At 43.3% G+C, this 14,888-nt stretch overlaps 1 protein-coding gene across 17 annotated transcripts in view; it reads left to right on the plus strand.

Annotated features, from left to right (window-relative positions):
- The window catches only part of RBFOX2 (RNA binding fox-1 homolog 2), a 278,293-nt gene that overhangs the window by 113,380 nt on the left and 150,025 nt on the right, over window positions 1–14,888 (plus strand). The window contains exon 1 of one of the 17 annotated variants that reach the window (XM_020883947.2): window positions 9,032–9,196. The exons of the other annotated variants lie outside the window; for them this stretch is intronic. Coding sequence (XP_020739606.1) covers window positions 9,182–9,196 — 15 coding nt within the window. The 5' untranslated portion in view covers window positions 9,032–9,181. Of the gene's footprint in view, window positions 1–9,031; window positions 9,197–14,888 lie in introns of those variants that run through there. 17 annotated transcript variants of the gene reach the window in all.

A 14,888-nucleotide genomic window follows, 5' to 3' on the forward strand; every position in this document is an offset into this window, starting at 1 on the left:
TACAGTCCATGGGGTCGCAAAGAGCCCAGCACAACTAAGCAACTTTCACTTTGTTTCCTAATTATTACCATGTTGTAGAATAACTCTGTCCAGTGGATCTTCTGTGAGGATGGAGATGTTTTATATCTACCCTGTCCATTATTAGTAGCCACTAGGCTCTTGTGGCTTTTGAGCACTTGAGACTTGAGGCAAGTGAGACTGGAGAATGGAAATTTTAATCTTCATTAAAATCAAATAGCCACACATGACTAGTGGCTACTGTGTTGTATGTATGGTTCTAGACTAAATAATTAATGATAAGCTTGATTATAGGGAATCTTGGGTTGGGATGCTGTTATTTTATTGTACTGAGCAAAATGCATACTTATAGTATTGGGAAAAAAGGCAATTTGGAATGTAGTACTCAGATTAGATAACTCAGATATGCAGAAGACACCACCCTTATGGCAGAAAGCAAAGAGGAATTAAAGAACCTCATGATAAAAGTGAAAGAGGAGAGTGAAAAAGCTGACTTAAAACTCAACATTCAAAAAACAAAGATCATGGCATTCCAGTCCCATCACTTGATGGCAAGTAGATGGGGAAACAATGGAAACAGTGACAGACTTTATTTTCTTGGGCTCCAAAATCACTGCAGATGGTGACTGCAGCCACAAAATTAAAGATGCTTGCTCCTTTGAAGAAAAGCTGTGACAAACCTAGACAGCGTATTAAAAAGCAGAGACGTTATTTTACCCACAAAGGTCCGTATTGTCAAAGCTATGGTTTTTCCACTAGTCATGCATGGGTGTGAGATTTGTACCATAAAGAATGCTGAACACTGAAGAACTGATGCTTTTGAGCTGTGGTGTTAAAGAAGACTGTTGAGAGTTTGGACTGCAAGGAGATCAAACCAGTCAATCTTAAAGGAAATCAGTCCTGAATATTCATTAGAAGGACTGATGCTGAAGCTGAAGCTCCAGTACTTTGACCACCTGATGCAAAGAGCTGACTCATTAGAAAAGACCCTGATGCTGGGAAAGATTGAAGGCAGAAAGAAAGGGGAACGACAGAGGACGAGATGGTTGGATGGCATTGTCGACTCAATGGACATGAGGTTGATCAAGCTCCAGGAGATGGTGAAGGACAGGATCCTGGCGTGCTACAGTCCATGGGGTCGCAAAGAGCTGGACATGACTGAGCCACTGAACAACAACAACTCAGATTAGCTTAAGGTAAATAATTAAATTGAAATTGCTTTTCATGTTAATGTTATGGTTATTTCAAGCAGTAACATTCTAAAGCCACTGGTGCTGGCCTATGTTTATGGTTTGTAGCTGTGATAAGACTTTGAGTCCTCTTGGTAACTAGGGTGATATTAGTTGCACTCTAACTTTATTTATAGGACTTGGTTAGACACTTGCCTAACCAGAGTGCCAGAAACTCCTACAAATAACTTTGACCTTCCCTAGCAAAAAGTCAAAGAATAAAATGACCCATAGCAGAAGATCTCAGTGGTATGCTGTATATGAAAAATATTACTTACTAATGGAGAAATCTGTAGCAAATAAAACAAATGAGTATATTAACTAATTATGGATTTTGATAACTATTAGGGAGAAAATAAACAGAGTATAGTGATATAGAGAATAAGGGCTGTGGGGAAGGCCTTCCTACTAGAGAGAGTGGTCTGGAGAGCATTAGTTGAGGAGGTGTTATTTAAGCTGAGATCTGAACGATAAGAAGGAGCCAGCCTTATGGAGAATGAAGGCAGCCTGAGAAGGGATTTCAAGAACGGGAAAAGGGACTAAAAGGGTGCTCAGGAGAGGGATGGTCTTTCTCTCTTGAGGAACTGGCACAGGATCAGTGTATTTAGAGCATAGTGACTGAAGTGGATGTAATGATATGAAATTAGGTTGGAGAGGTGGGCAGTTAGCAAGTAAATCATGTAGCACCTTCAGAGTCATTATAAGGACTTGAGATAGAAAAAAATTAAGCATAACATGAAGTTGCAGAATCAAAGGCGTGATATGATTGGATTAGAAAGTCCCTCTGGCTACTATGTGATGAGTGTTTTGAAGGGGAGCAGCAGTGAAAGTGGCGGAACTCCTGTGATGTTCCAGAAAGAGGTGATTGGAACTTGGGTTCCGGTGTTAGAGTGGAGATCAAGATGAGTCAGACACATACAACATGCCTAGGGGTTTGATGTGAGGGGTGAGGGATGAAGGGAGGGTCTTTCACTTCCGTAATTGCCAGGTAGTACCACCTACGGAGGTAGGGAACACCAAGGACATACCAGTTTCAAGGGTGGTGTTAAGAGGTGGAAAAGTATTTAAGAGCCCAGTTTGGCTAGAGTTTTGTTTCACATGCTTGTGAGGCAGCTAAGTAGTCATATTGCAGCATGAGAAGAGTTCTAGTATAGGGCTCTAACTTGGTAATTATTAGCATGGAGAAGGGATAGGCTACTCATTCCAGTATTCTTGGGCTTCTCTTGTGGCTCACTCAGCTGGTAAAGAATCTGCCTGCATTGCAGGAGACCTGGGTTCGATCCCTGGGTTGGGAAGATCCCCTGGAGAAGGGAAAGGCTACCCACTCCAATATTCTGGCCTGAAGAATTCCATGGACAGTCCATGGGGTCGCAAAGAGTCAGACATGACTGAGAGACTTTCAATCTCTGTGAAGTAGTGAGCAGGGAAAAAGGAGAGAGTGGCTGGCGGGAGGTGAGGGGGCCACAGAGGATTTTTTGCACCTTGATTTATTTAGTAAGTTGCCTATTATCAGACTTTTTTTTTTTTTTTTTTAAGTTTTTTGCTCTTAGATTGCTACAGCGAGCTTCCTTCTACGCTCGTGAGGATTTTCTAAGATAGGTTCCTCGGAGGTGGAATTGCTGAGCTACAGGCCATGAAAGTTTCAGAATCTGATAAATGTGGCCAGACAGACTCCCAGAGTGATGCTGCCAACGTATACTTCCTCTGTCAGTGTGTGAGGGCAGAGGGGAGGTTTTCTGAAGATGGACATATGTTTATTGCTGGCCTGACAGCGAGTGGAAAGGGGAGAAAGTTATGTGGCAGGAGAGAGGAGGTGATCAGCAGAGCAGCAGGGTTCTTACATGGGTGCTGGCAGATGGAATGTGAGCCCAAGTAGTGAAACAGGCCTTTGATGCGAGGCACACTTCTGCCATTGTAACAGGATGTAAGGGGGAGGAGATGCATGCATTTCTAGGTAGGATTGTGGATTTGGTGGACAGATGAGACTGAATATTTCTCTTTTAAAGTAAAGTGCTTCAGTAGAGCAACAGCTGATAGGGAAAGAATGAAGTAGGTTTCAGGAGAAGATAAGAAACCGTCATTTTGGAGAGTGAGAAAGCTTCTGGGGCAGCTTTGGTAGGACTGTTGGGCATTGCCAAGGGACCAGTTGAGGTTTGTGATCATGAGTATATAGTGAAGTCAGTCAGCTTGCTCATGTGACTTTTCTCCGGCAACATTTAGCTGGTTGGGAACAGGCACAGAGAAGGCAGATACTTGTAGACCAGGGTTGGAGTTATGCTATATGCCAGTGATGGAGCGGGCAAATGATTGAGGATATTTGCAAGGGAGGGATTATAATCATGGACCATAGAGTCAGAGTTGGACATACAAGGGAGTAGAAGACAGGAATGGAGAGATTTCCCTAGTGGTCCAGTGGATAAGACTTTGCCTTCCAACACAAGAGGTGCCAGTTCAATTCCTGGTCAGGCAGGTAAGATCCCACATGCCAAAAAACCAAAATATAAAAACAGTAACAATATTATAACAAATTCAATAAAGACTTTAAAAATGGCCTATGTCAAAAAAAAAGACAGGACAGAGGTGGATAGATAATGAACAGGTCTTTGAGCAGGTCGGAGCTTGTAGCAGAGGGGATACCAGAGCAAGCTGGTTGGAAGGATGGGAGGTTATTTGAGAATATGATTGAAACACAGTGAAGAGGAATACAACTCTTAAGATAGTGTACATTTTTCATCTTTTAGGGACAGTCACTCTGAGTTCCCTAAACCTGGCAGTCAGAGCTCTGACACATCTATTTGCTGGTAACTTTTCTAAGAGGTAAACTTTGGGATGTCCCCTTTTCTCTGTATATGCGTCTAGAGCTCCCTAAACATCATAGAAGGTAACCGATGAGAGAAGGTTTCCAGAACCGTACTTGTAATGACACCTGTTGTAGCAGCAGCACTCAACCAGAGCCACAGCCTTCGGAAACTCACTCACAGTGTGTGTTCACTGGGTTCCAAGCCTTATCTCTGTCCTTTATTGTTTGAAGTCTTGGTAATGAGCAGAAATAGAGCACTAGGGTATTATCCAGGGAAAATTTTCCTGTGATCTTGGCAGTCTTCGTTTGATTTTATCAGTGAAAAAGTGTAGTATAGGACTGATCTTGGAGTCTTACAAATTTATGTTTAACTTGTGGCACCTTTATTCGCTGGCTGTGAGACCATGGGCAAGTGTTCAGTCACTTTAAGCCCCAGTTTTCTTCCATGTGTGAAATAAAGTAGGGCCTTCCTTACAGAGATGGCATGAAGATGCAGTGAGATGATGCAGGGAGAGCTCTGGCACATAGTATGTTCTTACAAATAGTAGCTGTTGGTGGCATTATGGGGGCTTCCCCAGTGGTGCAGTGGTAAAGAACCTGCCTGCCAGTACAAGAGATGCAAGAGGCAAAGATTCTATGCCAGGTCAGAAAGATCCCCTGGAGAAGGAAATGGCAACCCACTCCAGTATTTTTGCCTGGGAAATCCCATGGAGGAGCCTGGCTACTGTCCTTGGGGTCACAAAGAGGGGGACACGACTGAGCACAGAACAGGTGGTATTACGTTGAAATCAGCAGGCGGCGGCGGATCAGTCTTTCCAGTTAGTGCTCCAGAGTGGTTTAGATGCCGTCCCTGGAAAGTGACGGCCGCGGTTCTCCTGTCCTGTGTGAGTCTGTGCTACCGCATGAGGACCAGCACCTCAGACCTGAGTGTGCTTGTGGCCCAGCTGTGGCTTTTGTCGTCATGTTGGTGTTAACTCTGAGAGGCTCGGATGGCGCTGGAGAGTCTCCTCATCTGGGAAGCTCCCAGTTGACACTGATGCTGCTGATGCTGGGCCGTGGGTCACATTTTGAGTAGCAAGATTCTATTAGAGAACTGCCCTGTGGGAATCCTTGCTATTTTAAGCTGAGAGGAAATGAGGTTAAAAGAGCCCCATTCTTTCAACTTTATTTTTTGAGTCAAATTCAGTTGGACTTCATATGGCCCATTTCTATAGCTCATTGCTGTGGTGAGTTCTCTGTTATCTCTGCAGGTCCTGGAACTGAAAGGAGTAGGTATAATGTAGAGAGGGTTGCTTCATATTTCTTCAGAAAAATTTTCAGTGCCTGACTTCTCAGGAATATTTTTGCAAAATTGTGTTGGTTCTCCAGCTGTACGCACTTCCCCGCATCAGCCTTTTACACCAACAGAAATACTGGCATAAAACATGTAGTCTCATATTTAAAATGAATAACCAACAAGGTTGTACTATGTAGCACAGGGAACTCTGCTCAGTGTTATTTGGCAGCTTGGATGGAAGGGGAGGTTGGGGGAGAATGGATGCATGTATGTGTATGGTTGAGTGCCTTTGCTCTCCACCTGAAACTACCACAACATTGTTAATTGGCTATACTCCAATATAAAATAAAAAAAAAATTTTTAATAAAAAAAAAACCACATACATCCTCTTTAATTGTTAGACTTTGAGGCAGAGTCAGAAATGTGGCTTCAAACCCTTTCTACCCACCAGACTCTTCCACATTACAACATCCAGTGCTTTCAGAAGCAGGAATTCAAGATGCATTATCAGGTTAGAATTACTGGCAGTACCCATATTACTATACCATATAATGTGATTTTTCTTTCCCAGAAGCAAGCATGCCAGACTTCCTCTGTGGGCCCTCCCAAGAAGAGTGCCTTCTCTGATGCTTTAATTCACACGTTCTTTCCTCCAAACTAATATAGAGGCTGATAAGCTTCAGAGAACCGTTATGTAGCCTGATAAAGTGTTCTCCTGACAGAAGGAGGCATGTGTGCGTCCTCATCCTGTGTGTGAGACTGGGATCCTTCTGAGAGGGTCTTGGTCATGTGCAGTTGTTACACGTTTGTGTCTCTTAATCTGAATCCTGCACAGCGATAAAGCAGAGCTTATTTGACTTGATTGGAAAGAATTTTGTTTTCTCCTACCTCTTTGTTTCCTTTTCTTCCTTTTTTTTTTTTTTTAAGATTAGGAAAACGTGGACTTGCAGGAGCATGATCCGCTTCTTTTGCCTGTGGGCTGTTGAAGGGTTTTTGTTTGTTTGTTTTTAATGTGAAGAAAACACAGAGAACAGACTGTTCATCGGATTATTAAGATTATGCTCGGAAAAGGAAGACGTGCATTCAGAGTAGAAGTTTATGAATTCCCTAAGGTTCCAAAGAAGTTTACAGTGACTCCACTCGTGGGAGTTTGGAGGTAGTTCTCAGGTTTTGTACGTGTTTAATCTTCTCTTATCTCATTTCTCTGTGTGTTTTTCTCCTGCTTTGCTCCAGGAGAACAGGGGTACCATTAGACCGTCCCAAACTTGATTGAAAGATAAAACCATAAAATGACAGTAATATTTTACTGCATTTGTTTTTGATGCTTGATTAAGAATGAGTATTAACAATTTTTTCTTTTCCCTTGGGTGCATTGCAAAGCTCGTGGGATCTCAGTTCCTTGACCAGGGATCAAACCCAGACCCACAGCAGTAAAACCACAGAGTCCTAACCATTGGACCGTCAGGGAAAGTGAAAGTGGCTCAGTCGTGTCTGATTCTTTGTGACCCCATGGACTGTAGCCTGCTAGGCTCCTATGGGTAGCCCACTAATCTCCTGTCCATGAGATTCTTCAGGCAAGAGTACTAGAGTGGGTTGCCATGCCCTCCTCCAGGGGAATCTTCCTGACTGAGGGATAGAACCCAAGTCTCCTGCGTTGCAGGCAGATTCTTTACCATCTGAGCCACCAGGGAAGACCCCTGCAATTTTGTGTCTTCAAAGAGTTTGAAACGACTATAATCTCTTCACAGCGTGATTTTAATGTAGTTGTTTAGAATGGAGTATAGGAAAGTCTGGTGACTTATGATTTAGGGCATGTGCTGTGAGACTAGAGCGGAGAGTTGCCTATGAACGTTGATTATATAACAGACACCAAGCAGCAGTTTATAGAAAGCCGAGATTTCTTTTCCCATTTTAGAGAGAAGACCATCTCTGTTGTAGACTTGGAAGCTCTTTCTTCTCTTTTGTACTGGAACTGAGGTATTCCTGACTTCAGAAGATGCAAAAAAGTTCTGCATAAAGAAAAAGAAAAGATTTGGGTGAGGCTGAGAAGAATACTTGCCCTGCCTCTCCAGGTGGGAGTCTGAGGTGGGAGAAGGGGCAAGGTATAAGCTCTCTTGAGAAAGGTGCATGTTTAGTGTGGAAGGGAACAGGTGACTTCACTTCTACTCTGAGGGAAAAAGACAATCCACCACAGCAAACTAAGATGGAGCTGTCTCTGCAGCCGGAAGCATTATACAGGGAGGGGAAGGTGCTGAGGACCTGCACCGGGCCTGCCTTCACTGTGAGACTCGCAGACCGTACTTGGAGATGTTATGAGCAGGAGAGAGCTGTTTCAACATGTTTGAGGGGAACAGAGCCCTGAGGCAGCTGAAAGGCGGAAGACCTCTTGTTTTTGTTATATTTTGTTTTTCTTTTAAGAAGTCAAGGGTGTAAAATAGTCCTCAAGACACACAACCTTCTGAGAATGTATTGTGCACCTACTGTGTGCAAGGTACTGTGCAAAGATGCCATGGCTCACAAGAGATGAACTCTACCCTGAAAAATGTGAATAAAAGGGGTAAGATTGGTAGGTACAGGTAAGTACCTGTGATAGTAACTGACAGGGTTGGTGAATGCCACTTTACAGACACCAAACTTTGGGAGGAGATGTCACTTCCAGCTGGGATGGGTTTTGGATTTGAACATGGAAAAATGGGGAGGGAAGTAAGGAGAGCATTGGCCTGTGGTAGAGAAACCACCAGGACAGGTGACTGGATAATACTTGTCGTTCACCACTGAACATAGTGGCCAAAAATATGCCTGGCATACCGGAGAAACTCAGTAAATGTCTGAACTGAACTCAAGTAGAAATCATGGCCACCAGGGACATGGCAGGCAGATTACATAGTGTTATCACTGGATCTAAGCAACTCCAAAAGGAGTTTTATACCTGGTTTTTGCTTCAGGAAACAGAGGCCTCGACAGGTTAAATAACTTGCTCCAGGCCATGGTGACAGTAATTATAGACCAGATATCAAGCCCAGGCTTTGTACCCTGACCCATCCCCATGCCTGGTAAAGAATCTGCAAGAGGAGAGGCGCTCTCCATTTGAACTAGGGCGGTAGTAATAAAAAAAGATGAAAAACTTGTGAAGCTTATTTGAAATTTTCCCCATGTTTTAAAATCTTCTAAGATTCAGAATTATGACTGATAGACTGATGGTTATTATAGGATTGTGGCATAAGGCTGACCTAGCAGGGAGGGAACGTAGGCTCTGAGCAGGCTCTGTGTTTGCGCTCGGCTTCTGTACGGGGCTCCAGAAGAACTGAGGCAGAGGGCAGCCTGGGCTCACTCCCCTTGATCTTGGAGGGCAGAGGTTTTCTGATTGCTCCATTCACATTTAAAGAAGCCGTCTTATTCTAGTTGTCCAGCTACTAGAAACCAGTGCCGGCAGTTTGTTAGGAACCCCACCCATCCCTGTCTTTTGCAATAATCTCTGTGAGCGATGATTGTGTTTCTCGAAGTAGAATGACAGAGAGAGTCCCTGAAGACAGATACACAGAGAGTGTGCTGTACACTCGGGTTCAGACACACGGGGCTGGGAACTCCCAGAGAGAGAGAGAGAGAGAGAGAGAGAGAGAGGGAGAGGGAGGGAGGGTGAGAGGGAGGAGAGAACAACAGAACAGTCAGCTGGAGAGGAGGGAGGAGGGGGGAGGAGACCGGTCGTTTTAGATTTTTAAACTCAAGTGATTTTGGGGGGGTTCTCCCCACCCTGCACGTCGGCCCCCCATTCTGGCACCTCCTTTCCTCCAGTCCACTGAAGGGCCTTTCTGCAGTCCAAGATCAACTGGCCGCTGAGTTTGAGCAGCCGGGTCTGACATGATGTACCTCTGGGTGAGTACAGAGTGCTGCGGGTGAGGGCTTGCACTTGCACATATAAGGAGTGGAAAGCTGTGAGATTCTGCTCCCGCACAAATGGCCTTCCCCACGGAGCGCGCTCGGGCTGCCACAGCCCCTTCTCCTCACAGGTGTGAAGGTTTTAAAACCTCTCAGGGATTGTGACATTGGCCTGCGCTTTTTTTTTTTTTTTTGGATGTTGTTTACCTTGTTTGACTTAGGCGCTTGGGCTGAGCTCCCAGTGCAGTGCCATCCCCAGGGCTTGGGAGGTTTGGAGAAGGCACATGGGGCAGAAAAGTGGGCCGGTCACCTCAGGAGCTGCAGGTTTCCCGGCGGGCCACGGCCTGCCTGTGTTCTGTTTGGGGGACACTGACCTTGATAGCCAAAGCATCTCTTCAGATATTAAGAGCCAGTAGGTGGCATGATTCTTAATTAGGAATAAGCCTTTGAAAGTTTTTATCTAATAATTTTTATTGTCCTTCACAATAGAGATGTTAAGTAGGTCACTGTTGTTATTAAAATTTTATGAGGGAAGTAATTAAGTCAAAAAGAGTGACTTGCCCATAGTTAGGAACCAGGTCTGTAGTGGCTTGAATAGTAATTCATAGCCAAACGTTACAAAGCAGTTTCTATTTGCCAGGAACTTAGTACCGTATGTTATTTTAATTTGTTAACTCCCGTGTTGTACTTTGGGATGGAAGAAACTGCACTGAAATTAGAGAGACTTTTAAATTATGAAATGTGATAACTTTTAGGAGAATGACTGGGAAAATAATACAAGGGGGGGAAATTCCTGCTGTTAGTTGTGAAAGCAAGAACATCCATAATCCCTTGCAAAGATGGCGGTGTCTTCTCTTGAGCAGAGAGTTGTTGTGTGTTGCTAAGGGAGCCTCCTAGATGTGATGCCCTTGGCTACTGGCCAGCTTTTGAAAGTTTCACTTTGCCCTTTGCCCTTCATCCTAGATGTCTGGAATTGCAGAAACCCACTTGGCTCAGGCAGACTAAATTATAAATATCAGATGGCAGAATTTTAACTAGGTTTATGGCGATGGAGCTTGGTCAGAAAGGGCTGTGTGTATGTGTGCGCGTGTGCACGTGCGCGCGTGTGTGTGTGTGTAAGGATTGCTTTTCTTGCTTTCCCCTTCATATTTGAATATGACCTTAAAATCTAATTTCCTTCCCTCTGTTGATTTATTTTTGTGGTGTTTCGAGGAAGTCAAGAAACTTTTCTGGCACACTTATGTCCTTGAAGTAGTTCTCATCTCTGTGAACGAGGAGTCTGTGTCCAGGATCTTTGCAGCCTTGTTAGTCGGAATGATGACTCTCTGTTGGCCAGAGGATTGGTTATCTGTCTTGATTTGTTTGGAAGAGGAATTATGAAAGGAAGCAAGTTGAATTAGTCTTATTTTCACTCAGTTCATGTTTGATGAAAGCAGACAGTGACAGTCTCCTTAATTATTTCCTTTGTGCTTATATTACACTTATTTGTAAATTTGTCTCAATCCCCTTTATTTAGCCCCAGAACAGGACTTTTCATCCAGAGTACCACATGCGGGATTGAGATACATGTACACCAAGATAACTGTTCCCCTCTACCCCGGGAGCAGCCAGGAGGGACTCAGGATCCCCCGATCACCTGATCTTTGTGCACTCTAGTTTGCCACTTTGTGCCATAAAAATACTACCATTTTCTGTGTGTGCCATGACACCTGAAAGGTGGGATAGCACTGTATAGAGGGGAAAGCGTGTCACGTCTCTTTATGATCACATCTTCTTGCCCAGCGCCTCACACCCTGTCAGATTCCAGGAAGATGTCCAGGAGGAGCCGTAGCTGTATGACATCCAGGTCGTTTCCTTGGAAGAGGAACCCAGGCGGTCACGTGATTCCTGGGGGGCCCTGAGGGGCCGCTGCGGAGAGGACTTCCTGGACGAGGCATGGGGGGTCGGAATTGTGTCCCGGCCAGCCTCCAGCTACGGGACACTGGGCCGGCATTGAAGTCTTCTGACCTCAGTTTCCACATCTGTAAGGTATCCTTCTAATTCTAAAGAATTAGATATTTTACAGATGTTCCAGGGAGACACTCCATTGTGCGAGAAAGTTTAGTGTCTGGAAAGCATAAGAGAGATATGAAATATGTCACCCTAATCACATCCCTGGTTTGGTACTGGCAATGGCTTAAAGGCACTGTTCTAAGCATTCTAGAAAAATTGCTGAACTGTGTTTGGTTGTCAGTACCTCTGAGTGGTGTGGACACTCTTAGAACATGTAGACCTGAAGAGTAATAGGGAAAGCTCATACTAGCATTTTGGGTTGTGCAGTTGGACATCACTCATTTATTTGCTCCTGTGCATCTAAAACTCTGAGATAAAACTCTGTCTTCTGTTCTATACATGTCTTTTTGTCAGATCTCCTCCCTGCCTTCCTGTCAGTCACCCTTCTTTATAGTGAAATTGCTGTCATTGGGGTCAGCATGATATGGCACAAAGAATATTGCTTTTAAAGACTTTACTAGGTCTAAATTCCACCTCTCACTCCCAGTTGTATGACCATGAACAAGTTACTTAAGATCTCTGAACCTCAGTTTCTTCATTTGTCCACAGGGAAAATAATGCCTGTCATACAGGATTACTGTAAAGATTTGAAATAAGCTATGAAACGTGCTTCACATGATGTATGGCACAGAGTAGATGCTCAGTGAATAGCCAGTGTGAGCCAGGTTTTTTGCTTTGAACATTCAGCAGACCACTCATTACTCCATAGCATTTTCTCTAGCATGTAAAGAATGCCTTTGAATGCATGCAGGGAGAACTTTGATAAACACAAATTAGTTTTATGTTAATGTCTCCCATTAATCAGTTTTTTAAGTACTTGTGACTAGAAAACTGTCCTCACAGTTGCCTCTGGATGGAGAACGTCCTTATTACTTTTTCTAAACTTGTTTTTGAAAGGGTGCAGTACTGCTGGGCACTTACTGTGTCATTTATTCTCCCCATCTTCTCTTCAGGTGTCCAAAACAGGGAGGGCAGCAGAGAGAGTAGGGGCAGAGGCAGCGAAGAGAGAGGGAGACACGTGATTCCTGTGCTGAGGGAGCTTACTTGTTTAATAAGTGTACAGTGTAAGTCCAGGAAACAAAATTGTGGACCACGTATTTAAATTCCCAGAAGTCACGATATACTCTCCCTGTCTGAGATGATCTTAGCTAGACTGGTGTCAGACTCTCTTTTACTCGCATTCCATGTGGATGAACTTCTGGATTTCATTTTGAACTATTGCTTTGTCGTAGTTCAATCCTATCTTCTCGATAAATCAGTTCAGCTAGCATATAATGAATGCTTTTAGGGGGGCAGAGGACTATGTTACAAGCTGTTACAAATACAAAGATGATTAAAGAGTCTCATGCCCTTAAAGAATTTATAACACAGTGGTAGTCAGTATGTGTACACAGATAATAATGATTTTTGCATGGTGCTGTTCAATTAAGAAAGTACTTTTATATGTCATCTTATTTCATCGTCACAGCAGGGTCCAGAATCAGTATCTCTGTTGTACAGAAGAGGGAAGAGACCAAGAGTACACGACAGTAAATGGCAAAGCTGGAAACTCACTTTCATAACTTTATTTTTTTAACTCTATGGTTCTTATTTTTTTGGAAGGGATAAGCTAACTTTTATCTTGTTTAAACTTTTTTTTTGAGTAATAGCATATATAGTAAGCATATACCTCACTTATTTCTCCACTCATGTGAGAATTAGTTGTTATCTTCATTTTACAGAGGAGGAAGTAGAAATTTCAGTAATTTGCAAAAGTCACACAGTTTAGAATTGCCAGAGCTAGGACTTGAACCCTGATCTGTTTGGCCTCAGAGCTTCCTACACTGCAAGTACCATCTTTTATTTGTTCAGTCAGTTCAGTTCAGTCACTCAGTCGTGTCTGTCTCGTTGCAACCCCATGGACTGCAGCATGCCAGGCTTCCCTGTCCATCACCAACTCCCGGAGCTTGCTCAAACTCATGCCCATCAAGTCGGTGATGCCATCCAACCATCTCATCCTCATCCTCTGTCGTCCCCTTCTCCTCCTGCCTTCAGTCTTTCCCAGCATCAGGGTCTTTTCCACTGAGTCAGTTCGTCGCATCAGGTGGCCAAAGTATTGGGAGCTTCAGCTTCAGCTTCAGCGTCAGTCCTTCCAATGAATATTCAGGACTGATTTCCTTTAGGATGGACTGGTTTGGTCTCCTTGCAGTCCACGGGACTTGCAAGAGTCTTCTTCAACACCACAGTTCAAAAGCATCAATTCTTCGGAGCTCAGCTTTCTTTACAGTCCAACTCTCACATCCATACATGACTGCTGGAAAAACCACAGCTTTGACTATAGGGACCTTTTTCAGCAAAGTAATGCTTTTTAATATGCTGTCTAGGTCGGTCATAGCTTTTCCAAGGAGCAAGCGTTTTTTAATTTCATGGCTGCAGTCACCATCTGCAGTGATGTTGGAGCCCAAGAAAATAAAATCTGTCACTGTTTCAAAAAAAGTCTGACACTGTTTGTTCAGTAGTATCCGGTTTATCACTGCTACCCTTCAGCCTGATATAGGCTGGAGTAGGGAAATGAAAATAAGGTAGCCTAAATTCTGTTTCCATTTCCATTAACTACTTGAGACAAGTTATTAATTGTATGTATCTTGATTTTCCAGGTTGTGAGAAGGATGTGATAGATCTTGAGAACGTTAATGGAGTAATCTTAGAAAAGCACATGTAGCCATTTTAGAAACAAACTAGTCAGTAAGTGAAAGTTTTATCATACAACAGAGAAATAGTAGCAGCATTTGCAATGTGTAACCTTTCCAGCACTGGTTTTCTAATCTTTAAAATGGGACAACTAATACCTAACAGATTATTGAAATAATCTATTTTTGGAAGTTATTTTGTACTAAGCAAATATAAGATAATGATAATAATAGCAATTCAGGTTGTTATTCAGGTTGTAGTCAGGCTAATTTTTAAATGCTCACTTTCTAATCTCTATTTTGCCACTCTAATTGGTTTACACATTGAGAAAACTGAACTTAGTAAATTGAGTTATCACAAAATATAGACATAGTTCAGTTCAGTTAACATTGGAGGCCAGATACTGTGAATAGATGCTTGGCAGTGTAAAGTCATTAAAAGATTTTAAATAGAGTTGGGAATAGGTTGAAGTGGAGTTTATAATTAGGTTTGTTTTCTTGAAATGATACCTACACAGATTAGAGAGGGATAGGAGTGTAGAGAGAGGTTAGGTGATGGCTGAGTAATGGTTCAAGGAACAGAGAGTGGTAGTGATAGCACGTGCCTGAAAGAAATGCCCCAGGTACAGTCAGCAGGCTGGTGTCATGATGTGGAAGAGGGCCAAGTGTGTTTGGAGATGCAGGGTCTCATGAGTTTGATTTCTGGATTTAGTACTTTTAGGTAACTTAGAGATGTTCAAGGGGAAATACTGCTTACATAATTGGCTATCCAGGTCTGGAAATACAAGGAAAAAATAGAGGCTTAAACTATAAATTTGTGAGGAGTCTTCATGCATTAGTAATTGGAGATGTGGGAATGTTTGATGATGTTGAAACTCAGTAGCTTACGACGACACTGGCCTAAGGAGTAGAGCAAGAGGAGAAATTGACGCCTGGTAGAGAGATGAGCCTGCAAGGGAGGCCAGGAG

Source organism: Odocoileus virginianus, chromosome 23 (assembly GCF_023699985.2).
Source record: "Odocoileus virginianus isolate 20LAN1187 ecotype Illinois chromosome 23, Ovbor_1.2, whole genome shotgun sequence".
NCBI classification, from domain to species: domain Eukaryota; kingdom Metazoa; phylum Chordata; class Mammalia; order Artiodactyla; family Cervidae; genus Odocoileus; species Odocoileus virginianus.